Genomic DNA, 25,822 nt, shown 5'->3' with positions numbered 1-25,822 from the left:
TGTACAACAATGTCTGGCACACAGTAGACACTCAATAGATATTTGCTATCATTCTCTGCAAAAATAATTTGCCAACTAACCATGGAAATCCTTGAGATGTTTACTTCTCTGTTCCCTATGACACACTTAAGTAATTTTTCCTTCTATGTAACTTTTTCCTCCTTGCAAGACAGAGATCATGTCTTATATTCCTTATGTGTAAAAACCCCTAGTACAAACATTTGTACTAGTCTGGTTCCCTGAAAACATATCAAAATATTTTAGTCTGCAGATGGTAAATGTCTTTAGAATAATTTCCAGATTTGTGGTAAAAACTGGCTATGGTATTTCTTAAACAGTAAATCACAAAAGAGTTGGCACACTTACTTCTAGCATCTGTCTTATCCGACTCACTTAGACATAAATCATCTTTGGCATCAGTGCTTCCCTCAACACCATGTCTTAAAAAAAACTTTATATCATTTTCATCAATTTCATTATCATCAATGTCATACTTCTGTAGCCCCTCTAATAGCTTCACGGCCGCTAAATGGGCAAACCTGTAGAAAAGAACAAGTAATTAACAAGATCCACAATCTTCTTCAAATTCAAACTTCAGGGTACCTGGGTGGCTCAGTGATTGAGCTTCTGCCCTCAGCTCAGGGCATGATCCTGGGGTCCCAGGATAGAGTCCTACATTGGGCTCCCCGGAGGGAGCCTGCTTCTCCCTCGGCCGATATCTCTGCCTCTCTCTCTGTGCCTTTCCTGAATAAATTAAACCTTTTAAAAAAAAATTCAAAGTGCACTTTGCACTTAATTTAGTGAATTACATTCTGTAAGTATGCCACCAACCCATCTACCCATAAAGGAGCAAAATTGTACCTGAAGTCAATTGTACCTGTAGTTCTTTGAGCTACATCCAGCTCAAAGAGTTACTGGACACTAAGGGCAAATAGTCATACTAAAATCTAAAAATAAAATCTGTTCCATAATTTTTATTGGCAAAAATCCAACTGTGAGAGGAGACCTGAAGTCAAAAGATTATGTGAGGGGCCCCTAGACAGAGCTGCTCAACTGAAAAGAAAGCCCAGAACCACCCTACTTGTTACCTATATTTACTACCTTTTATGATGGCCTGTTTTAGATAGCAGAAATAGTTCTTGCTCCAGTTTTAAGGTTAGCTATAACTCTAGGCACCATAATTTTCATCTTTCCTTAACTCAAAATACTTGGCATGGTTTTGAAATTTATTGAAAAAGCAGTGACTTTTCCATCCACGTTTTCTATTTTCTTTGATCTTTCCCACAACTCTATGAAGCTTCCAATAATATATGCTTGGTTTTGGAGCTGGTGTTATGATTGCATGTAATCTGCAGTTTCCTCACAGGCTGTGAAATGTTTAATGTTTTCTCTTATGACACAGAGAAATACTCATTAAACACAAAATCTCAAATCCTATTTTTTTCACATACTTATATAACTACATGCACACATATATCCTTGTCTTTCACCAGGTATTATAATTTTTTAAAGACACAGTAACAAACATTTTAGGTAGTTTTAAGGTTAATAGAATTAATTATCTCTACTACTAGAGTATAATTTAACAGCTGTCCTTTACGATTACTTCCTTTATGCCAGATTGATAGTGTTTCTATATCACTACATGCATTTTGGTGCATGAATTACAAAAATTCTAATAGGTATATAGTAAAATCTCATTGTGGTTCTAATTTGCATTTTCCTAATGAAAATGATTGTGAGCATTTTGTCATATACACTTTTACCATCTGTACATTTTCCTGTGGTGAATAAACAAACTCAAATGCTGGCAGGATAAGAAACAAAATAAACTCTCATCCAATGCTGGTGAGAATGCAAATTGGTATGGTCACTTTCAAAGACACTTTGGCAATTTCTTATAAAGTTAAACATATTCTTAGCATATGACCCAGTGATCCTACTCCTAAGTATTTATCCAAGTGAACTGAGAACATGTTCACACAAAAAACTGTATGTGAATGTTTATAACAGCTTTGTGCAGAATCACCATAAAATAGATATAATCAAGATGTCCTTCAACAGGTTACTGAATTATCAAACTATCGAATACTATGGAATTCTACATCCAATGGAATAGTACTCTGTAATAAGAAGGAATGAGCTACCAATACACATGGAAGAATCTCATGTGTCATTATGCTGAGTGAAAAAAGCCAGATATATGAGTATGTACTATATGATTCCATTTATATAAAACTCTAAGAAATGCAAACTAATGTACAGTGACAGAAAGCAGATCAGCATTTGCTTGGGAAAGGGAAGTGGAAAGCAGTGGAAGAGATTACAAAGGAGGCTCCAGGAGACTTTGGAGAATGATGGATATGTTCACCATCTTGATGGTGGTAATGGTTTCACAGGTATATACATAGGTCAGAATTCATCAATTTGTACTATACAAATATGTGTACTTTGTCATACAGCAATTAAACCTAGATAAAGCTGTTTTCCAAAATAAAAAGAAAGTGGGCCTGAGTTGATAATGATCCTAGGTATGTAGTACTATGCTCCAAGGCTTCAAAGAAATCCCTCAAAAATTTTAAGGAATGTGAACTCATAAAAATTGCAGAGCAATTCAATGAATGATTAGCATTGAATGATTAGCATCCTGTCAGGCCTCATTTGCAACTTTTAGCCCACATTCCTACTTTAGATTCAAGCAGTTCTGAACCCCATACAGTTCTTCAAACATACAAGGTATTATCTTACAACTCTTCCTCCTTCAATCATCAGCATAAATGTTGCTCCCTCCAAAAAAAAAAATTTTCCTGACCTCTGTATAAATTGTCTCCCTTCAGTTTTCCTCATATCTTTCACTATCATCTGTATTAACATTTCTCCCCCAAAACTTTCAAATAGGAAGACCAGACACTTTTTCTCCATGTTCTTACTATATCTTTTGTAACACATGTTACAATGATAATAATTATGTATATACAGTGTCTCTTTATAAGATCGTAAACCTGGGGGCAAAAACTGTTTTTTTCATCTTTGTAATCTTAACATTAAGCATACCAGTAGGGAAACACTAAGTATATAGGAAGCTAAATGAAAAATAGCCAAATAAGGGGAACCTGGGTGGCTCAGTAGGATAAGCATCTGCCTTTGGCTCAGGTCATGATCTCAGGGTCCTGGGATTGAGCCCTACATCAGGCTCCCTGCTCAGCTTCACCCCAAACCCATGTTAGATAAAATCTTTATTAAAACAATAACAACAACAACCAAATGAACAAATGGATGAGCTAAATTTTCCTTGAGCAGGATACGCTCAATAATAAGTGTTATATTTAATTTAAACGTAAATACCAAAATTTGCTTCAAAACCTATATGACTCCTTTTGATTACTCCTTTTAATCACATAGTATTTCTCAACAGGTACAAGCATTTAGGTGAAACAATTCTTCATTCTATATCCCTGTTCTTTTTTTAAAAAAAAAAGGTTTTATTTATTTATTCATGAGAGACACAGAGAGAGAGGCAGAGACATAGGCAGAGGGAGAAACAGGCTCCCTATGGGGAGCCCAATGCAGGACTCAATCCTGAGACCCAGGGATCATGCCCTGAGCTAACGGCATAAGTTTAACCACTGAGCCACCCAAGTGCCCCTGCACCCCTGTTCTAAGCACTGTAGAATGTTTAGCATTCCTGGACCTGAACTTACTATGTATCAGTGATGGTCTCCACTCATGTGACACTCCTCCACACATTTCCAAATTCCCTCCCCAGCCTCTCAAGGGGATATTAATACTTCCCAGTTGAAAACCATTACTTTAGTGAGAAGAGTTGATATGTCATCAAAGGTCAATTCAGCTTGAAAAGTGTCATCCCATCAGCATTTGATGGAATCGTATAATTCCATTAAATCCTCAGAGTTTTCTGAGTGTAAGAGAGTATACACAAAATTTTAAAAACAAAAAGTAGTAAAGCAGATAGGGATACCTCTTAGCCACATCACTGGGTTTCTCCCCTGCTTTGTTGGTAATATTACTGTCTGCTCCCATTTTAATCATCCACTGCAAACACTCTATGTGGCCTTGTCCAGCAGCTGTTAAAAAAAAAATAAAATAAAATAAAAACAGAAAATACAAAAAGTTATTATTAGTAACAACTGTCTAAAATCTCACAGTCCCATTAGAGAGTAGTTTCATAAATAGTGATCCTTGGAATAACCAACAAAAGTTGGGCAGATATTATCAGCTGTTAATTTGTGTATTCATTAGACAAACATTTAATCAAAAATCTACTGTGCTCAACTCCTACACAGAGGACCTTACACACAGAAAAGTTGAAGCTTGAAGAGGTTATTTAATATCACACAGCACGCAAATAATGGATTTGAAAATATAATCTAGGCTTTCTCAATCCTTATCCAGTGTTCATCTGCTGCTACCTATAGCTGCTGACTAATCTTGCAGCTGACCAGAATGTGAGTGCAATCCAAGCCCGGGGCCCACACTGACTTTGAAAATCTTGTGTCATCTTATGTAAACAGGTTATCCTTCTGATTCTCACAACTCAAAATTATAGGCCCCTCACTTATTATCATCTGAACTGTTTACCACCTTTTTCTAGATCTTGTCCTTAACACATGTACCCAGGATTAATTTTCACCTCCACAACTTTGTTTATGTGTCTTCTCGCCTAGTTCCCAGGGCTCAACTACATGTTCATCTAGCTTCTATCCATCCTTGTAGATCCATTTGAAGATTCAGGAGAGCTGGGGGAGGGGGAAAACCTCAACAGACTTAAAAGATTTGACTTTAGATGCATTAGATAGTGAGCCTGGAGGACAGGACAGAACTTAGCAAATGGCTGGCACATACAGACCCTCAATATATGTCTATAAAGTTGATGAATGAATAAATGAATGAGATTAAGAACATGTCAGCTTTGCTCTTACCAGCTGTGTAATCTCAGTTAAGAAAACTATCCCTCTGGACCTCAATTTCATCTTTTACACAGATGCTTTCATATTTAGAAGGAGGGTACACTGCTGCTTCATAAAATTACAATAAGGATTAAATGTGATGACAGTTTTATACCCTGTTAAGTATCATATAAACATAAGATATTATTTCTGAATTCCCACCAACATTTCTAATTTAACCTTTATCAACTTCTTCTGTTCCTCAGTTTCTACTCCTGAATTTCTACTGCATGTATTTTAAGAACCAAATACATTTAGCCATTAATTACATCCTGACTTCTACAAATCTCTAGCTGTCCATGGTTTAAGTATGCAGCTCCTTAACAATAAGGTCTGGATCTCACACTGTCTATATGGTGCTGACATCTGATTGGTGCTGAATATAAGTGCCTCTGTAAAATGAATCAAAGACAAGAAATATTTGGTATGTCCCTAGTTTCTCAAAAAGTGAATCCACCTCCAAAACTGGCAACAGAGAAAAGAAGACACAAAGTCTGATACAGTGACAAAATAACCCCCTCACGTCTGTTACTATAAGGGTTCTTCTACCCTTCTCTAGTTCACTCAGAGCCATCTGTCAAACTCAGTTGGCCCCTGAAAATCCTGGGCTTTCTTGCTCTCTCCTACAGCAAATCCAAAACCAGTTAACCAAAAAACAGTACATGATTATAAGATTTCCCAGACCCCTAGAAATAACCTCACTTTAGACAAAAAGAGCAACATATTCCATCATTAAGAGTTACAAAATGGTGTTTATGAATCACAGATAATTGTTTTATAAGATTGTGTTGAGCTTAACTAAACACTTCCATTTTATTATACAAGTAATCTTTACAAAGGGGGGAGCAGAAGCTAAGTAACTTCTCTAAAATGAAATACAATAAAAGGAATTTTACTCAAGATCCTTATTGTACATTCATTAGGCTATGTTAATTTGATCTATGTTTTTTAGAAAACAGATAAAATCATGCAGTGACTAGAAATTTTTAAGAAATTTAACAATCCTCAAATGACTAATAGGAATGCCTCAATGATAGACACCACAGCTTATTTACTGAATCAAATTCAAAATTAAAGAAAAATAAACAGATTAATCAATGTGGGAAATGTGAATTAAGTTATAAGGAGACATTAACTTTTATTTACCCAATTTGGATATAATCTAAACATAAAGATGTTTGTCAGGAATGGTAAATGTACACAAAACGCTCCTCCCCCCACTTGTAGCCACTTATCACAGCCCCCCAACCCCCACCACACTCCCTGATTCACCCCTGGCCCTAGGAGTCCTCAACAGACTGACTGACAAGACAAGGGGTGAAGGACAAACACTTCTGGTTACTCAGTTTCACCCTCCCATCTTCTCACAGTGGCTGCATCCACAACACCCTATTGTTACACATCAAGCCCTTTTCTTTTTATTAGAGTTCAATTTGCCAACCTATAGCATAACACCCAGTGCTCATTCCATCAAGTGCCCCCCTCAGTGCCCGTCACCCAGTCACCCCCTGCCCACCTCCCCTTCCACCACCCCTAGTTCATTTCCTAGAGTTAGGAGTCTTTCATGTTCTGTCTCCCTTTCTGATATTTCCCACTCATTTTTTCTCCTTTCCCCTTTATTCCCTTTCACTATTTTTTATATCCCCCAAATGAATGAGACCACATAATGTTTGTCCTTCTCCAACTGACTTATTTCACTCAGCATAATACCCTCCAGTTCCATCCATGTCAAAGCAAATGGTGAGTATTTGTCGTTTCTAATGGCTGAGTAATATTCCATTGTATACATTGACTACATCTTTATCCATTCATCTTTCAATGGACACCGAGGCTCCTTCCACAGTTTGGCTATTGTGGACATTGCTGCTATAAACATCGGGGTGCAGCCACTCTGGAAAACTGTGTGGAGGTTCCTCAAAGAGTTAAAAATAGATCTCCCCTACAACCCAGCAATTGCACTGCTGGGGATTCACCCCAAAGATACAGATGCAGTGAAATGCCGGGACACCTGCATCAAGCCCTTTAGAACATTCTTCCAGATTCCTCATTTCAATCTTTTGTCCAGTAGTGAAGAAATGACTGAGAAAGGCTGAAAACTAGCCATCAATGAAAACTTCATCCTTCCTATGAAGATGCATTATAAGTACCATGTCACACTTATCTTTGCTACGGTGTCTAATAATGCCCCACATACACATTAGTAACAAAAAGTGATCATACCTAGGATATGAAATGGGGGCTTTGCTTCAGGACACCACATTTTAATATATATATATATGTAGTGCACATTTTAAGTTTCCTGCCCATTCACAAATCCCATGGTGAAGAGCCAAACCCACAGACAGCCAGCTCAGATAGAGGAGTATGATTATCCAAGTCTAGGACAGTGTTTGCCAAAATGGGAATTTCTCTGAGTATAAGAGGAATCCTCTCTGCATTCCCCTTCTTTTTATTCCACCTAACCTCTCTCTTATAAAACTATTGGTATACATGATGTTTAGATTCTATACTGAAGATTATGGATTAAACCAGCTTTAATCATTAAACTAAGAACCTAACCAACAGGAACATAATCTGTGATTGGGCCCATCAGAAGTTATTGATAAAATAAAATCTAACTCAAACACATAATGCATTAACTACCCTACTGTCTTTTTACTCTAAACTGTTTTTGGTTTTTTGGGGTTTTTTTTTTTTGTTTTTTTTTTAAGGGTTAAGTAATCTCTATGCCCAACATGGGGCTACAACTCATGACCCAAGATCAAGAGTTCCATGCTCTATTGGCTGAACTGGCCAGGTATCCCTTTACTCTTAACACTTTTACAAGAGTTACCTGCTATTACATTATGAAGGACCTTATAATGTCACAAATAAAGCAGAATGGAAGTTTCAGATGCATTAGGTTAAAGATTTGGTTATTGATTTTATAAATAAAAGGAAGACTAGCACAAACAAATCCTAGAATACATACTCCCAACAAGGAGGTGACAATTTGACAAAGTCTAATTAAAAAAGTAAAAAAGCTAATTAATATTTTAGAATTCCACACAGAAGGAAGGAGAGAATGCAGAGAATAGTGGTGGACATCTTGAAAATGTGTGTGGGGTTTTTTTTTAAAGATTTTATTTATTTATTCATGAGAGACACATACAGAGAGAGACAGAGACACAGGCAGAGGGAGAAGGAGGCTCCATGCAAGGAGCCTGACGTGGGACTCAATCCTGGGACTCCAGGGTCAGGCCCTGAGCCAAAGGCAGATGCACTCAACTGCTGAGCCACCCAGGTATCCCTTGAAAATGTGTTTAAATCTAATGTTCATTGATATTTCTATGGAAGTAAAAACATTTTTGCAGAGTACAAGAAAAAAGAAAATTCTGCTTTACCTTTTTTTCCAAACTCTGCTATACCTTTTTTTCAAATTCTGCTATACTTTTTTTTCAAACTCTGCTATACCTTTTTCATGCTTTAGCAAGAATAGATCATTTTTAGTCCGAAGAAATAATAATCCTAAGAAACTTCTCCAGCAGTGAATTTCATATCTTAATATGTCAATGCCATAAGAGAATTTCCATTCGAATTACTCTAAATGTGATAGTGAATTTCTAGCATCATAAAAGGAGTAACACACTAAACTGAAAATTAAGTATTCTGTGTACCATATAAGGTAGACTGATATCCCTTAGGGTATTAGGAAAACTTTCACATTTTCACATGTTTCTGAGGGATAATTATATTAAAGGTAAATAACAGTAATTGTGTCAGAACTGAAAATGAAACAGGAATCATAACTCACCTTTATGCATAAGAGTTGATCCATTATTATCACGTTCATTAATATTAATTACTCCATCTTCTATTAATTTCTTAAGCATTTCCAAATCACCCTTAAAGGCAGCTACATGACCTGGAAACGCTAAGGCTAGGAATAAAAATTCAGCATTTCAGTCAACACATGAGTTCATTTGTTTTCCCTACCTTAAGCAGTCACATTTCAGATTTCAATATTAACTCAATTATGATGTGATATTGGAATTAGTTCGACTGATGCAATGACAAGTAATAAAATGAGAATCATAAAATAAGATTATTATTAATTGCATGGCCCTTTCTCCCTGCAAGACCTCAAACATGCCAAGAGTAGTACTGTACCAGAACTATTCTTAGCAATATTCCACTCTCCCTCAGACCACCACAAAACACAAGAAGATGGTCATTTTCAGTCCCTTGTAAAAAGACATAATTGGTTTAAATTCCTACATTTGCACATACCACTCTCCTCTGTTTGCATGGAAACGAAGAAAGCAAAATTAACAGGAAGCAGATAAAGTATATGTAAACAAATACATATACAGAAACACATGCCTATGTAAATGGACCTGACCTAAGTGCCTAACTATAAATACTTAATAAAATGTTTTTAAAGATGACTTCATATATTGACCCCTTCCTGAATCCAGCCGTGGTAGTAAGCACTTATAAGGAATGCCTCACCATAACCCTCTTAACAACTTTGAGATATAGTTATCCTCATTTTTAAATGTGGAAAGGAAAGAGAATAGCCAAACAGTATTTTTAAAGATTTATTTATTTTAGAGAGATGGCACAGTGGGAAGAGGCAAAGGGAGAGGAAAAGTCTGAGGCAGACTCTGTGCTGTGTGCAGAGCTCAAAAGCTCAATCTCACGACCCCAAGATCATGAATTGAGCTGAAGCCAAGAGTTGGGCACTTAACTGACTGCACCACTGAGGCAACCCTCCAAGGAGTATTTTTAAAAGAACAAAGTTGGAGACTTACACTACTTGTTTTTAAGTCTTACTATAAAGCTACAGTAATCAAGGCAGTTGCAGTATTGGCAAATAAACATATATATCAGTAAGACAGTACGCAGAGGCCAGAAATACACCCATACATATATAGGCAATTGATTTTTTACAAAGTTGACAGAATATATCAATGAAGAAAGGGAAGCTTTTCCAAAAAACTGGTGCTAAGACAAGTAGATATATGTAGGGGAAAAAAAAAAAACAATGTTTTTAAATAAACACTTTATTTCACTCAAAATTCCAGATAAAATTTAACTTGATATAGATCAAAGATCTGAATTAAAAAGCCAAAACTGAAAAACTTCTGGGAAACTACAGAAGAATATCTTGGACAAGTATTTCACAGATAGGACACACAAAAAATGACCTGTAAAAAAGATTGATAAATTGTACTTTATCAAAATTTACGACTTTTGTTCTTTGAAAGATACTGCCAAGGGACACCTGGATGGCTCAGGGAGTTAAGCAACCAACTCTTAATTTCAGCTCAGGTCATTATCTCAGGGTCATGTGATCAAGCCCTGTGTGTCAGACAGCTTCACACTGAGCACGGAACCCGCTTAAGATTCTCTCTCCCTTCTTTCTCTGCCCCTCTCTTGCTACTCCTGAGCTCAATCTCTCTAAAATAAATAAAATTCAAAATTTTATATATTTTATATATAAACTATAAAAAGAAAGATACTACCAAGAAACCAGGCAAGCTTCAGAAAGGGAGAAAATATATGCCATAACATATAACTAACAAAACCTAAAGAACTGTCAAAAGTCAGTAATGACTAGACATACAACTCAATTAAAAAATGGGCAAAAGAATTAAACAGACACCTCATAAAAGATACACAAATGCTCTTTTGAAAAGATGCTCAATATCGTTCATTTTCAGGGAAATATAGATTAAAACCACACAGTAAGATAACACTACGCACCCATAGAACAGTTAATAAAACAGACTATATCAAGTGTTAGCAATTCCATGGAGCAAATGGAATTCTCATACACATAAGTGGTGATGTAAAGCCATACAACTACTTTAGAAAATAATTACACAACTTTTTATTTTTTTTTTTTTAAAGTAGGCTTCATGCCTAGCATGGAGCCCAGTTTGGGGCTTGAACTCATGACCTGAGATTAATACCTAGGCTGAGATCAAGAGCCAGATACTTAACTGACTGAGCCACCTAAGTGCCCCAGTTACACAACTTCTTAAAGTTAAACATAAACCCACCATACACTCCACTCCTCTGTATTTACCAAGAGAACTGAAAACATATATGTAAATGTTCAGAGCAGCTTTATTAATAATAGCCCAAAACTGGTAATAATCCAATGTTCATCAGCAGGTGAGCTGGTTTAAAACAAAATAAAACAAAGTATATCCATATAATGGAATTTTATTTAGCAATAAAAATGAATATACATAATATACATATGTATATTAATAGAATCTCAAAATGGTTCTATTAGAAAATTCAAATTAATCTACAGTGACAGAAAGCAAGTAAGTGGTTGTGTGCAGCCAGGCTAAAAGTAAGGGTAACTACAAGGGGATATTAAAAATATTTCAGAGGTGATGGAAATGTTTTATATCTTGATTGTGATGTTTTCAAGATACATCAAAACTCACCGAACTGCACACTAAATGAATACAGTTTATTATATATAAACCATACTTTAATAAAATTGATTCTAGGGGTGTCTGGGTGGCTCAGTTGTTTCACTGTCAGACTCTTGACTGCGGCTCAGGTCATGATCTCACAGTCCTGAGACTGAGCCCCAGGTCAGGCTCCATGCTCAGTAAGGAGTCTGCTTCAGGAATGTCTCCCTCTCCCTTTGCCCCTCCCCCTGCTCATGCTCACTCACTCTCTGTCTCTCTCTCTCTCTAAAATAAATAAATAAATTCCCACCAAACATAAAGAGTGTAAACTCCTACAACTACTCTGATGAAGAATATAGCAATCCCTATTTATACTGAAGATGGGCAGATCCCACCAAGCAAACTGCATATCTATTTACCCAAGCAGAGCTCTCAGCTCTCAGTCTTCAGAAAAGATAGGCAGTACCTCAAGAAGCCACATCCAACAATCCCAGGGTGCCATACAAATATTGTCTACATGGGCTATGTGTTAAAAAGGTACTGAAGCACTTCTCTGAAGAATCTCTTGTATGTATGGAGACACATACAAGAATATCCATGACAACACTGACTGTAATAGTGATAAACAATCTAAATATCAAATTGGAAAATGAATGATTTTCATAAAATGCAAAACTATACCAACATTTAAAAAGAATAAACTAGGATACTTCCATCAACCTAATAAATCTCAAAAACATAGTATTTTGTGGAAAAAGTAAGGAATAGAAGAATGCATATTGTTTTACACCATTTTCATAAGATTTTAAAAGAAGTTTCAAAGACTGCTAGTTGTCCACAAAAACAGTCTTCCTTCAATAGTAAGGGAGTTGTAGCTGAGGTAAGTCTTCTCAGCAAGGTACTGAATCCTCACAGCTAATATGCCCATGTGACTCAACTTTTGCCAATGCAATGTTAGCAAAAGTGATGAGTACTTATTAGGCCTTGAAAATCTTACAGTCTTGCTCCCTCCCCCCACCTCCTGTTATATTCTCTACAACCAAAGAGAGCTAGTGGGGAAAAAAAAGCCAGTTACTGAATGACTGCACAGCACAGATTCACTCTTCAACCTGGGCTGTCATATAAATCACTAAGCCACTGAATTTTAGGTCATTTTAGTCTATTACTTCAAAAACACACAATAGTGTATATTTTTGTGGTACATATACACTAAATATAAAACCTGTAGAATGGAATTATAAATCCAAAACAATAGTTACCTCTGAGAAGGAAGACAAAGAAATGAGTGATATTAAAGAGACAGAACCAAAAATAATAATAATAGAACCAAGAAGCTTTAAATCTATAACATTTTATCCTTAAATCAGTGGCACAGAGAATGTTCATTACATTAATCTTTATATATTTCTGCCTAAAATATTTTATAATAAAGAAAAACTGAATGAATTATAAGCAACATATTTATATAACTACAATGGACAATTATAGTAATATATTTAATTAAATGGACAATTATAAGTAACATATTTAAATGTAACATTTGCCCTATAATTTCTTTTTATTCCACTTACTCATTAAATGCTAAAACATTTCAGGGCTTATTACTTACTTTCCTGATCTCTCGGATCACTTCGTTCATACTCAGCCCCTTGGATAAACTGCAAAATGTTCTGTTTAAAGAACCTCTGGGCCAGATCCAATACATTTTCTCCATTATCATTGAAGGCTTTTAAAGCTTGTGTTATACTGTTCATTCTACTGAGTAGGAATTTAAAGCAGTGAAGGTGACCTTCCATGGCTGCTAAGTGAACTATAGGTGAGAGAGAAAAAAATAAATAAATTTTTAAATTGATGATAAAGTAACTTGAAGAAAGAAATAACAACACTGGCTTTCGTTCTCACAGGAAGATGACTGTCCCTTTCCTATGTAACAGGAAAATACTCTGAGCAAGGTAACACCTTTTTTCAGAGCCTACAAGTCTTTACTCGACCTTCAGGTCATGCCAAAGCAACATACTAAATGATTAAAGAGTTACACATACTGTGAATGTACAGACACCAGAGGAGAGACACCAAACAGAAGGCCCCAGAAATTTTCTTGAAAAGTGAAATCTCAATTATGCATCTTATAATTACATGAGAAAATACCTGTTATGTAAGATAGATGATAGGTAATTTTTTTTTAACGTTTTGGAAAAAAGTGCAGAAAACAAACCAGGTCACCATGAAAATATGAGTGTTATTCTTATCACTATGGATTTTGTCACTTTTCCATATACATTGATTCTTTTTATTTAAAACAGAAGACTGGATCAAAACTGCAGACAAAGCACACACACTACCTCACCATTTCTATTCTCAATCCTTGAAAATAGAAAAGATATTTTTGAAGCCAAAAAAGACTAGAAAAACAAACAAGAACATCAAGAACACACAACAAATTTTAAGGAAGCCCTGAAAGAAAACATAACTGAATCAGACTAAAGGAGAGCCACAACCCAAAATCTGCAAAAAAATTGGAATGCTTCTGGGGTATCACGAGTTTAGAGGCAGTGATTACAAAGAAAAAGGGAGCCTTCACACCTCTGGAGAAGTGACTATTTGGGAAACAACCCAATCAACATACAAACCTTGCCTCTGGAGGAGTAGGGCAGTGCCTAAGTGACCAGTATAATGCAGGAGAAACAAGATGTAATAATACCCAAAAGAAAACCTGCAGGCACACGCCACTCTACACTTTCTCAGATGAACCTAAAAAAAAAAAATTAAAACTCCCCATAAAACTTGAGATTCTTCCAACAGCTCATTCATCATATATACACTTAAGTCTTACAGGCATTGTGAACTTAACATAATAAAAACAACTCCTCATCGCTCTTCATACCTTTTCCTTACATAGTTTCCCCCATCTTACTTAATAGGAACTCACTTTTCTCCATTGTAGTTCATGCCCAAAACCCTGGAGCCATCCTTGACTCCTTTCTGTCACTCTCAACACCTTCATCAATCAGCAAATTTTATTGGCTCTATCTTTAAAGAATATACTGACCCCAATTACTTCTCACTATCTTTGTTGCCTCTGCTCTGCTCCAACCAAATAGCAGCATTAAATTATTGCATCAGGCTCCCAACTGCTATATTTCTTCTACCCTTGCTATCCCTATACCCACACTGCAATCTATTACAAACAAAACAGAGAAAATGTTCTTAAATGTAGTCAGATCATGTCAGTGCTATGCTCAAAATCTTTCAATGGCTCATGTTACCCTGACCTCATGATCTATTACTTACTCTCTCACTTCTGTTCTAACCATACTGACTCACTGTTACTCAAATACACTCCTGCCTCACAAACTTTAACTTGCTGTTATCTCTTCCTGAAATACTCTTTCCCTGTGATGGTCACAAGACCTGTTCCAACTGCTTCAGTCTTTATCCAATTATCACTTCCCCAGGGAAGTCTTACCTGACCATCCTATTTTAAATTTCTTCCTCTTTAACATTCTACTCCCTTTTCTGATTTTATTCATACACATATCCCTACTTAATCGTAATTTATATTCTTTTGGTTATTGTCTCTGTCCCCACCAACACCACCACCGTATGAAGGCAGGGACTTTGTCTGTTTTATTTGGTGTGACATCCCTAGCACCAAGAAGAGGGAATGACACATAATACTCAGTAAATAAATGCTGAATTAGTAATTTAAGATAAAGATTTGAATACAAGCAGTCTAGTATTGAAGCCACATTCTTCACCTCTATATTATACTATTAAAAATTAGGGACACCTGGGTGGCTCAGCGGTTGAACATCTGCTTTCAGCTCAAGGCATGATCCCGGGTCTAGGGATAGAGTCCCGCAATGGGCTCCCTGTGGCAAGCCTGCTTCTCCCTCTGCCTAGGTCTCTGCCTCTCTTTGAGTCTCTCATGAATAAGTAAAAAAAAACAAACAAACAAACAAAAAAAAAAAAACACTAAAAATAAATAATAAAAAAATAAAAATTATATTCTATATGATCATAAAAAATTATACATTTTTTAAGATTTTATTTATTTATTCATTCATGAGAGACACAGAGAGAAACAGAGGCAGAGACACAGGCAGAGGAAGAAGCAGGCTCCATACAGGGAGCCCGACGTGGGACTCAATCCTGGGTCTCCAGGATCACACCCTGGGCTGAAGGCGGCCCTAACCGCTAAGCCACCCGGGCTGCCCAAAAATTATACATGTTTTAAGAAATAAAAGTTGGATTTTTTTTAATGAGCAGGCAGAAAGACTTAAAAATGATTAGACATATTTAATAAAGAATCAAATAAGAATGAAATTGCCCCCTACCATGTGTTACAGAAAAGTCAACTCCAAGTGGACTGGAAATCCAAATGTGAAGATAAAATAATAAAATTTCTTGACTATAAAAGAATGTCTTCATGATCAAAGAGTATGGAAAGACTTTTTTAACAGGATTCAGAAAGGACTAACCATAAAGGAAGAGTTTATTAAACTTGACTATACTACAGTTAAAACTTCTATCATCAAAAGATATCTGAAAAGAATGAAAAGGCAAGCCATAGAATGGAAAAGATATTTAAATAAAACACATCTAAGTGACAAAAAGCTTGTATCTAGGTTACATAAAGACTCCTACAATTAATTTTTAAAAAAGCAAGAAAACTTAATAAAAAATAGGCAAAATATGTGAACTAGTACTGCACAAAAGAAAATAGCCAGGAGTACCTGGTTGGCTGTCAAAAGATCATGCAACTCTTGAATTCAGGTTGTGAGTTCAAGCCTCACATTGGGTATAAGTGTTACTTAAAAAATAAATATATTGTTAAATAAGAAAAACAACAGTAAACATTTTTTAAAAAGAAGAAATAATAAGATGGCCATTAAGCATATGAAATAATTTTTTATAATATTGATCAATAATTATTTTAAATGTAGATAAACTATTAAATACTCCAAAAAAAAAAAAAAAACTCCAAAAAACACAGGGTGAGTGAATGGATAAAAAAACAAGACCACCTATATGCTGCCTATAAGAAACTCATTTCAGACCTAAAGACACATACAGACTGAAAGGAAAAGATGGAAAAAGATACTTCACACACTACTGGAGGTAGAGGGACAAAAGAGCTGGAGTAGAAATACTTTCACCAGACAAAATAGACTTTAAAACAAAGACTAATATTACTCAGCCATTAGAAACGACGAATACCCACCATTTGCTTCGACGTGGAAGGAACTGGAGGGTATTATGCTGAGTGAAATAAGTCAATTGGAGAAAGACAAACATTATATGGTCTCATTCATTTGGGGAATATAAAAAATAGTGAAAGGGAATAAAGGGGAAAGGAGAGAAAATGAGTGAAAATATCAGTGAGAGTGACAAAACATGAGAGACACCTAACTCTGGGAAACAAACAAGGGGTAGTGGAAAGGGAGGTGGGCGGGGGGTTGGGGTGACTGTGTGATGGGCACTGAGGGGGGCACTTGGCGGGATGAACACTGGGTGTTATGCTATATGTTGGCAAATTGAACTCCAATTTAAAAAAATAAATAAAAATTTTTTTAAAAACTATACAATAAACGACATTACATAATGATAAATACTCATGCAATAAGAGAATTTAACAACTGTAAATATCTACACACCCAACACTGGAGCACCTAAATACATAAAGCAAATAGAACAGACTTAAAGGGAGAAATTGATAGTAATACAGTAATAGAATGGGACTTTAAAACCTCACATCAATGGATAGATCATCCAGGATGAAACCAATAAGGAAATAGTGGCTTTGAACAACAGATCAGATGAGATGGACTTAACAGATACATATATAATATTCCACCCCAAAACAGCAGAATACTCATTTACTTCAAGTGCACATGAACATTCTCCAGGACAGATCAGATTTGGCCACAAATCTCAATATAAATTTAAGAAGATAGAAATCATATTAATTATCTCTTCCAACTACAATAGTATAAAACTAGAAATCAAGCACAAGAAAAAAATGGAAAACACCACAAATATGTGGAGGCTAAATAGTATGCTCCTAAACAACCAATGGATCAACATATAAATCAAAAAGGAAATTAAAATACACATGAAGACAACAGAAAATTGAAAGCAAAATCTTTGGGATGCTCCAAAAGCAGTTCTAAGAGGAGTGTTTATAGGGATATAGGCCTTCCTCAAGAAACAAGAAAAATCTCAATCTAAACCTACACCTAAAGGAACTAGAAAAAGAATAACAAAGCCCAAAGTCTGCAGAAGGAAATAATAAAGATGAAAGAAGAAATGAATGAAAGAGAGACTAAAAAGTAACAATTGTAATAATAAGAAAAGATTAATGAAACCTAACAGCTAGTTCTCTGAATAAAACTGATAAACCTTTAACCACACTCATCAAGAAAGAGAGAACTCAAAATCAGAAACCACATGGTAAAGGGGCACCTGACTGGCTTAGTCATTAGAGCACATGACTCTTGATCTCAGGGTTATAAGTTCAAGCCCCATGTTCAGTGTAAAGATCACTTAAAATTTTTTTAAATCTTTTAAAAAATGAGGGGCACCTGGGTGGTCAGTGGTTGAGAGTCTGCCTTTGGCTCAGGTTGTGATCCCAGGGTCCTGGGATCAAGTCCAACAACAGGCTCCCTGTAGGGAGCCTGCTTCTCCCTCTACCTATGTCTCTGTCTCCCTCTCTGTGTCTCTCATGAATAAATAAATAAAATCTTTAAAAAATAGGGGATCCCTGGGTGGCTCAGCGGTTTAGCACCTGCCTTCAGCCCAGGGTGTGATCCTGGAGTCCTGAGATCGAGTCCCATGTCGGGCTCCTGCATGGGGCCTGCTTCTCCCTCTGCCTATGTCTCTGCCTCTCTCTCTCTCTCTCTCTCTTTCTCTGTGTGTCTCTCATGAATAAATAAAATCTTAAAAAAATATATTTTAAAAATATATTTTTAAAGATGAAATGAAATGAGAGAAATAACAACTGACAGCACAGATATAAAAATTGTATGAATGACTATGAAAAATTATATGTCAAATAATTGGAGAACCTAGAAAAAAAGGATAAATTCCTAGAAATATAAAACATTCCAGAACTAAATCAGGAAGAAATAAAAAATTTGAACACACTATTTACTAGTAAAAAATTGAATTGGTAATCAAAAAAAAAAAAAAACTCCCAACATGGGGATCCCTGGGTGGCTCAGTGGTTTAGCACCTGCCTTTGGCCTGGGGTGTGGTCCTGGAGTCCCAGGATTGAGTCCTACATCAGGCTCCCTGTATGGAGCCTGCTTCTCCCTCTGCCTGTGTCTCTGCCTCTCTCTCTCTCTCTCTCTCTCTCTCTCATGAGTCAATAAATAAAATCTTAAAAAAAAAAAAAACTCCCAACAACAAAAAAATGTCCAGGATTAGATGGATTTACAAGAAGGAAGAGTTAACATCTATTCTCCTCATAATATTCCAAAATATAGAAGAGGAAGGAAAACTTCCAAATTCATTCTTCGAGACCAGCATTACCCTGATACCAAAACCAAAGACACTATAAAAAGAACTACAGGCCTGTATCTCTGATAAACATAGACAAAAAATTCTCAATAAAATATTAGGAAATTGAAATCAATAATTAATTGAAAAGCTCATTCACCACAATAAAATGGGATTTATTCTAGGGAGGAAGGATGGTTCAAAATTTGCAAATCCATCAATGTGAAACATAACATTAATAGGAGGGAGGATAAAAATGATAAGATCATTTCACTAGATATAGAAAAAGCATTTGACAAAATACAACATCCATTCATGATAAAAACTCTCATCACATAGGTGGAATAGAAACATCTCAACCTAATAAAAGCCATATATGACATATCCACATCCAAAATCATACTCAATGCTGAAAAACTAAGAGCTTTTACTCTAGATCAGGAACAAACCAAGAATGTCCACTTTCACCACTTTAATTCAACAAACTACTTGAAGTCCTAACTACAGCAATCAGACAAGAAAAATAAAAGGCATCTAACTCAGTACGGAAGTAAAACTGTCATTATTTGCAGATGACATGATACTACACATAAAGAAAACCCTAAAGACTCCACCAAAACACTATTAGAATAAAGTTAGTAAAATTGCAGGATACAAAATATGCAGCAATCAGTTGCATTTCTATACACCAATAATGAAGCAGCAGAAATAATAGAAAACAATTTCATCTACAATTGCACCAAAAAGGATACCTAGGAATAAATTTAACCAACGAGATGAAAGACTATTACTCCGAAACTGTAAGATGTCAGTGAAAGAAACTGATGATGACACAAACAAATGGAAAAATAGGCTCATGGACTGGAAAAATTAATATTGGTAAAATGTTCATACTACCCAAAGCAAACTACAGACTCAATGCAATCTCTATCAAAATAACCAACAGAAAAAATAATCCTAAAATTTGAATAGAACCACAAAAAAAAAAAAAAGTAACTAAAGTAATCTTGCAAAAGAACAACAAAGCTAGAGATATCACAATCCCATAGTTCAAGAATAACGACAAAGCTACAGCAATAAAAACAATATGGTTGGGATCCCTGGGTGGCTCAGCGGTTTGGCGCCTGCCTTTGGCCCAGGGCAGATCCTGGAGTCCCGGGATCGAGTCCTACGTCGGGCTCCCGGCATGGAGCCTGCTTCTCCCTCCTCCTGTGTCTCTGCCTCATGTCTCTTTCTCTATCATAAATAAATAAATAAATCTTTAAAAAAAAAAAAAAAAACAATATGGCAACAGCACAAAACAGACACACAGATCAACGGAACAGAAGAGAGAGCCCAGAAAGAAATCCACAATTACACAACAAAGGAGGCAAGAATACACAATGGGGAAAAGACAATCTCTTCAAAAATTGCACGAAGAAAACTGGACAGCCACAGGCAAAAAGATATAACTAGATCACTTTTTTACACCATATACAAAAATAAACTCAAAATGGATTAAAGAACTAAATGTGAAAAAAAAAAAAAAAAAAAAGAACTAAATGTGAGACCTGAAATCATAAAATTCCTAAAAGAGGGCAGCCTGGGTGGCTCAGAGATTTAGTGCTGCCTTCAGCCCAAGGCGTGGCCCTGGAGTCCTGGGATCGAGTCCCACGTCGGACTCCCTGCATGGAGCCTGCTTCTTCCCTCTGCCTGTGTCTCTCTCTGCCTCTGCCCCTCTCTCTCGCTCTCTCTCATTCTCTCTCTCTCTGTGTGTCTCTCACAAATAAATAAATAAATCTTTTTTTAAAAAAATCTTTAAAATTAAAAAAAAAACTCCTAAAAGAAAACATAGGCACTAATCTCTTCAACTCGGGCCTTAGCAACATATTTATGGATATATCTCATGGGCAAAAATAAAATAAAATAAAATAAAATAAAATAAAATAAAATAAAATAAAATAAAATAAAATAAAATAAAATAAAATAAATAAAATAAAATAAAATAAAATAAAATAAAATAAAATAAAATAAAATAAAATAAAATAAAATAGTGGGACTATACCAAAATAAAAAGCTTTTGCACAGCAAAGGAAAACATCAACAAAACAGAAAGCAACCTACTGAATGGATGAAGATATCTACAAACGATATCCAGTAAGGGTTTAATTAACCAAAATATATAAAGAATTTATACAACTCAACACTAAAAACACAAATAAATCAATTAAAAATGGGCAGATCTGAATAGATCTTCTTTTCCAAAGAAGAGGTACAGATGGCCAACAGACACATGAAAAGATGCTCAACATTACTCATCATCAGGGAAATGCAAATCAAAACCACAATGAGATATCACCTCATACCAGTCAAAATGGCTAGTGTCAAAAGTAAAAAGAAATAAGTTTTGGAGAGAATGTGAAGAAAAGAGACCTCTCAATGTACTGTTGGTACAAATTAAACTGGCACAACTACTATGGAAAACAGAGGTTTGGGGGTTTGGGGTTTTTTGTTTTTTTATTTTGAAACCAAAAAAATGAAAAATAAAAATGCCATATGATCCAGTAATTCCACTACTAGGTATTTATCCAAAGAAAATGAAAACACTAATTCTAAAAAATATATGCACCACTAGGTTTATTGCAGCCTTATTTTCAATAGCCAAGATATGGAAATAATCTAAGTGTCCATAGACAGATGAATGGATATAGAAGTGGTATATAAATATATATAGATATATATGCACAATGGGATATTATTCAGCCATAAAAAGAATGAATGATATCTTGCCATTTCAACAAAATAGATGGAACTAGAGTATTTTGTTTTTTTGTTTTTTGTTTTGTTTTGTTTTTTGGAACTAGAGTATTTTGCTAAGTAATATCAGTCAGAGAAAGATAACACATGATGTCCCTTATGTGTGAAATCTGAAAGACAAAACAGGAAAGAAAAAAAAGACAGACTCATAACTACAGAGAATAATATGGTGCTAGGGAGAAGGGTTGAAGGGATGGGAGAAAGAGGTAAAGGAGATTAAGAGATACAAACTTCCAGTTACAAAATAAGTAAGTCGTGGAAATTAAAACTATAGCATAGGAAATATAGTCAATAATATTATAATAATGTATGGTGACAGATGATACTTATCATGGTAAATACTGGTAATATATGGAATTGTCAAATCAATATGCTATACACCTGAAACTAATAAAGTACATATGTCAATCATACCTCAATTAAAAAAAGGGTGGGGAGAGACAGGTACAAACTTCCAGAAAAAAAAAATGGTGTTCTAAATAATTAATCAAAGAAAATGTTAATTAAAACCACAATGAAGGGCAGCCCTGGTGGCGCAGCTGTTTAGCACGTGGCGTGATCCTGGAGACTTGGGATCAAGTCCCACGTCGGGCTCCCTGCATGGGGCCTGCTCTCCCTCTGCCTGTGTCTCTGCCTCTCTCTCTCTCGCTCTGTATCTCTCATGAGTAAATAAAATAAAATCTTTTTTAAAAAAATTTTTTAATAAAAATAAATAAAACCACAATGAAGTATTACACCCAAAAGAATGACTAAAACAAAACAAAAAAAATTTAAAAGCAAAACATTAATTTCCAAATATACAAAAATTAAGAGTTCTTACCAACACATCTTTACTTTATGAACAGTAAAGGGTGTATTCCAGAAAGAAGCAAAACAATTCCAGACAGTAGTGTAAAGGGATGGAAGATGAGGCCAAGGAGATAGGTAAGAGCCAAATTAGGAATATATAGCATGCCAAGCTAAGAAATCAGAGCTCCATAGCAATGTAGGGAGTTTTTAGGTGACAAAATGATTTGATCAAACCTGTTCATATCATTCTGCCTGGATGGTCCCTTCATTGTTTGCTACTTAAGATTCTTTTAAGACATAATTCAAGAATTATTTTTAATAATCATCACTCCATTATCACTATGATCTATCCCTCTTCCAAATTTCTACAGCACCTCTTGGAAGAAGACAGGGTGTTTAGAGTATAGGTCTCAATTGGCCAGCTAATCACAGCCTAGCCAACTGCAGTTGGCAAATTAACTCAAATACACTAATGTCTACTGTTTATAATATTATTTATAAACAGTCTGGGAGGTGGAGCTGTATGAAGTTAAAAAATAACAACATTAGACAGCAGATGAAGGAAATAGCTGGTGGAAGAGTAAATCCAAGTTCAGTTTTGCCAATTTCTCTTTTGCTGATCACATGAGAAGTACATAACATAGGTATAAGAGTAAAAAATGCTCAGGTCAACAAATTTAGTTTTCTGAAGGATTGTTAGAATGATGACAGTTTAAATTTCTTAAATGCAATCATTAAGTTTACATTAATGAGAAACCAAAACATTCACTTTTGTGAATACCTGGAAGGTTTCCATTGTAGTCCACATCTTCTATGCCACATCCCCATTTAACTAGAAGTTGCAAACAGCCAAGCCGCCCGTGAAAAGCTGCATAGTGCACAGGTTTCCATTCTCTCTTATCAGTCACACTAGGATCCTAGAGGTAACATTCACAAGAACTCAGTTTCTTTCCATTTGTAGGAGAAATATTAAGTCTAGCAGTTTAATTCTGCAATTGAAAATTGGAGGTGTTCTTAAAAATATAAAGCAAAAAATAAATGTAATAGAAAAACTTACTATAATCACTGATTTAAACATATGAACTAATAAGATACTAATGAAATTTTATTAAATAGTCTTTTATTTATCTTTTAAAGATTTATTTATTTATTTATGATAGAGAGAGAGAGGCAGAGACACAGGAGGAGGGAGAAGCAGGCTCCATGCCGGGAGCCTGATGCAGGACTCGATCCTGGGACTCCAGGATCGCGCCCTGAGCCAAAGGCAGGCGCTGAACTGCTGAGCCACCCAGGGATCCCCTAAATAGTCTTTTTAAAAAGAACTTTACTAGATCTATAAAAATAGTTTTTCTTCAAAGATTTTATTTTTTTCAGAGAGAGACAGAACATAAGCATGAGCCAAGGCAGGGGCAGAAGGAGCAGCAGACTCCCTGCTGAGTGGAGAGCCTGACATAGGGCTCCATCCCAAGACCCTGGGATAATAACCTGAACGAAAGGCAGATGCTTAATCCACTAAACCATCAAGGCATCACTAAAAATAGTTTTTAAAAAGGAACTTGGGATGCCTTGGATGGCTCAGTGGTTGAGCATGTGCCTTCGGCTCAGGCTGTGATCCCAGAGTTCCCTCAATCCCAGGATCGAGTCCCCTATCGGGCTCCCTGTATGGAGCCAGCTTCTCCCTCCGCCTATGTCTTTGCCTCTCTCTATGTGTCTCTCATGAATAAATAAATAATATCTTTCTAAAAATAAATAAAAAATAAAAAGGAACTTAACTAGAGGTGCCTGGGTGGTACAGTTAGTTAAGTGCCCAACTCTTCGTTTCAGCTGGGGTCATGGTGTTGGGGTCATGGGATCCAGCTGAGTCAGACTCCATGCTTAGCACGAGGTCTACCTGGGATCTCTCCCTCTCCTTCTGCCTGCCCGCCCCCCCCCACTGTGTTTTTCTCTCTCTCTCTCTCTCAAATATATAAATCACAGGGCATCTGGGTCACGCAGCCATTGGTTTTGGCTCAGGGCATGATCTCATGGTTGTGGGGAAAAAGCCCCATGTTGGGCTCCATGCTCAGCATAGAATCTGCTTGATATTCCCTCTCCCTCTGCCCCTCTCACTCACGTTCTCTCTAAAATAAATAAATCTTTTAAAATAAATAAAACTTTTTAAAAAAAGAACATAACTGGCCATTGTACCGGTCATAGGTTCCTGATCAATAAAATGAAAGAGATGGATTCAAATGATGCAATTATATCCTTGAACGTATAAACAAAGAGTAAATGAAAAAAAAACTTAACAGGCCCTTCACTTTTTCTCTAACTATAGAAACACCAGCTCTTACCATAATGTCTTCGATACAAGTAGTTATTTTCTTATAAGTTATTTTTTTTACAATGACTGGGTAATACTGAAAATAAAATAAATACTGAAAATAAATGAAATTTCTGGGGATAAAAATCACTTTCTAAATTAGTTTATGAACAAACAGGTAAACACACAGAAATTCAGAAAGATTTACAATGACTGGTTAGGATGAGTTTAGAAGCTTCAAATTCTTCCCAAACTCTGAACTGAAGAACCCATCTGAAATACTTTGTGCTGCTAAACTGGGTCTTTTTGAAGCTTTATCTAAATTATTGCTCCCATGTTTAAAGACAGAAGAGCAAGAGACAGAGATCATATTACTTCTCCAAAGTCATATAAGGGCTTTAAAAAGTCAGAAAGAAGTAACTAGGCTACCAAATGCTACTCCATTTATAGGATTACACATTCTCACATGTTAATAGGAATCTCTTACCACTCCACTTCGGAGCATTATTTGTAAAGTGAAAGAATGTCCATGTGTTGCAGCAAGGTGTAAAGGAGTGCATCCACGATCATCTTGAGCTGCCAAATTTGCCCCATTGATTATGAGTGCCTAAAAATAGAAAAATAGAAGTTTGCATAAATATATATGTTAAATCATAAGTGTGATATAATAGGCATTTTTATATAAGTAATAATGTAACATTATTATATAAGTTCTTACAGATGTGCCACAAAGTATGAGAAATTCTTAGTTAATCCTAAGAAAATGTTTGAGATCTTTTTTAACCATGCCTAGAAGGTATTTATAATACCTGATTTCACATTCTAATTAGAGCATATAATTTATAAGGCACACTTTTCAGAAAGATTAATAACCATTAAGTTAAATACTTCAATGCTAAGCTAATAAGCTGAAAAGTAAACTTCCACTATTTCAAGACTTTATTTATTTATTCATGAGAGATGCAGAGAGAGAGAGAGAGAGAGAGAGAGAGGCAGAGACACAGACAGAGGGAGAAGCAGGCTCCATGCAGGGAGTCTGACGTGGGACTCTG

At 35.8% G+C, this 25,822-nt stretch overlaps 1 protein-coding gene across 7 annotated transcripts in view; it reads right to left on the bottom strand.

Moving 5' to 3' along the window:
- The window catches only part of ANKRD42 (ankyrin repeat domain 42), a 63,273-nt gene that overhangs the window by 22,472 nt on the left and 14,979 nt on the right, over positions 1-25,822 (bottom strand). For 4 of the 7 annotated variants that reach the window (XR_011995152.1, XM_026015236.2, XM_072726038.1 and 1 more), the window contains 6 exons: positions 25,258-25,377; positions 23,250-23,385; positions 12,993-13,193; positions 8,761-8,886; positions 3,980-4,085; positions 367-539 (listed from right to left, as the gene is read on the bottom strand). Coding sequence is in view for 5 of the 7 variants with exons in the window: in XM_026015236.2 (XP_025871021.1) it covers positions 367-539; positions 3,980-4,085; positions 8,761-8,886; positions 12,993-13,193; positions 23,250-23,385; positions 25,258-25,377 (862 nt within the window). In the remaining 2 variants the exon portion in view is untranslated. Of the gene's footprint in view, positions 1-366; positions 540-3,979; positions 4,086-8,760; positions 8,887-9,224; positions 9,246-12,992; positions 13,194-23,249; positions 23,386-25,257; positions 25,378-25,822 lie in introns of all 7 variants that reach the window. The other 3 variants (XR_003237451.2, XM_026015233.2, XM_072726037.1) reach the window with 1 other exon arrangement.

Source organism: Vulpes vulpes, chromosome 11, assembly GCF_048418805.1.
Source record: "Vulpes vulpes isolate BD-2025 chromosome 11, VulVul3, whole genome shotgun sequence".
NCBI classification, from domain to species: domain Eukaryota; kingdom Metazoa; phylum Chordata; class Mammalia; order Carnivora; family Canidae; genus Vulpes; species Vulpes vulpes.
Note: the sequence above shows the minus strand (reverse complement) of the source record. Positions and strands in the feature narration are given on the sequence as shown.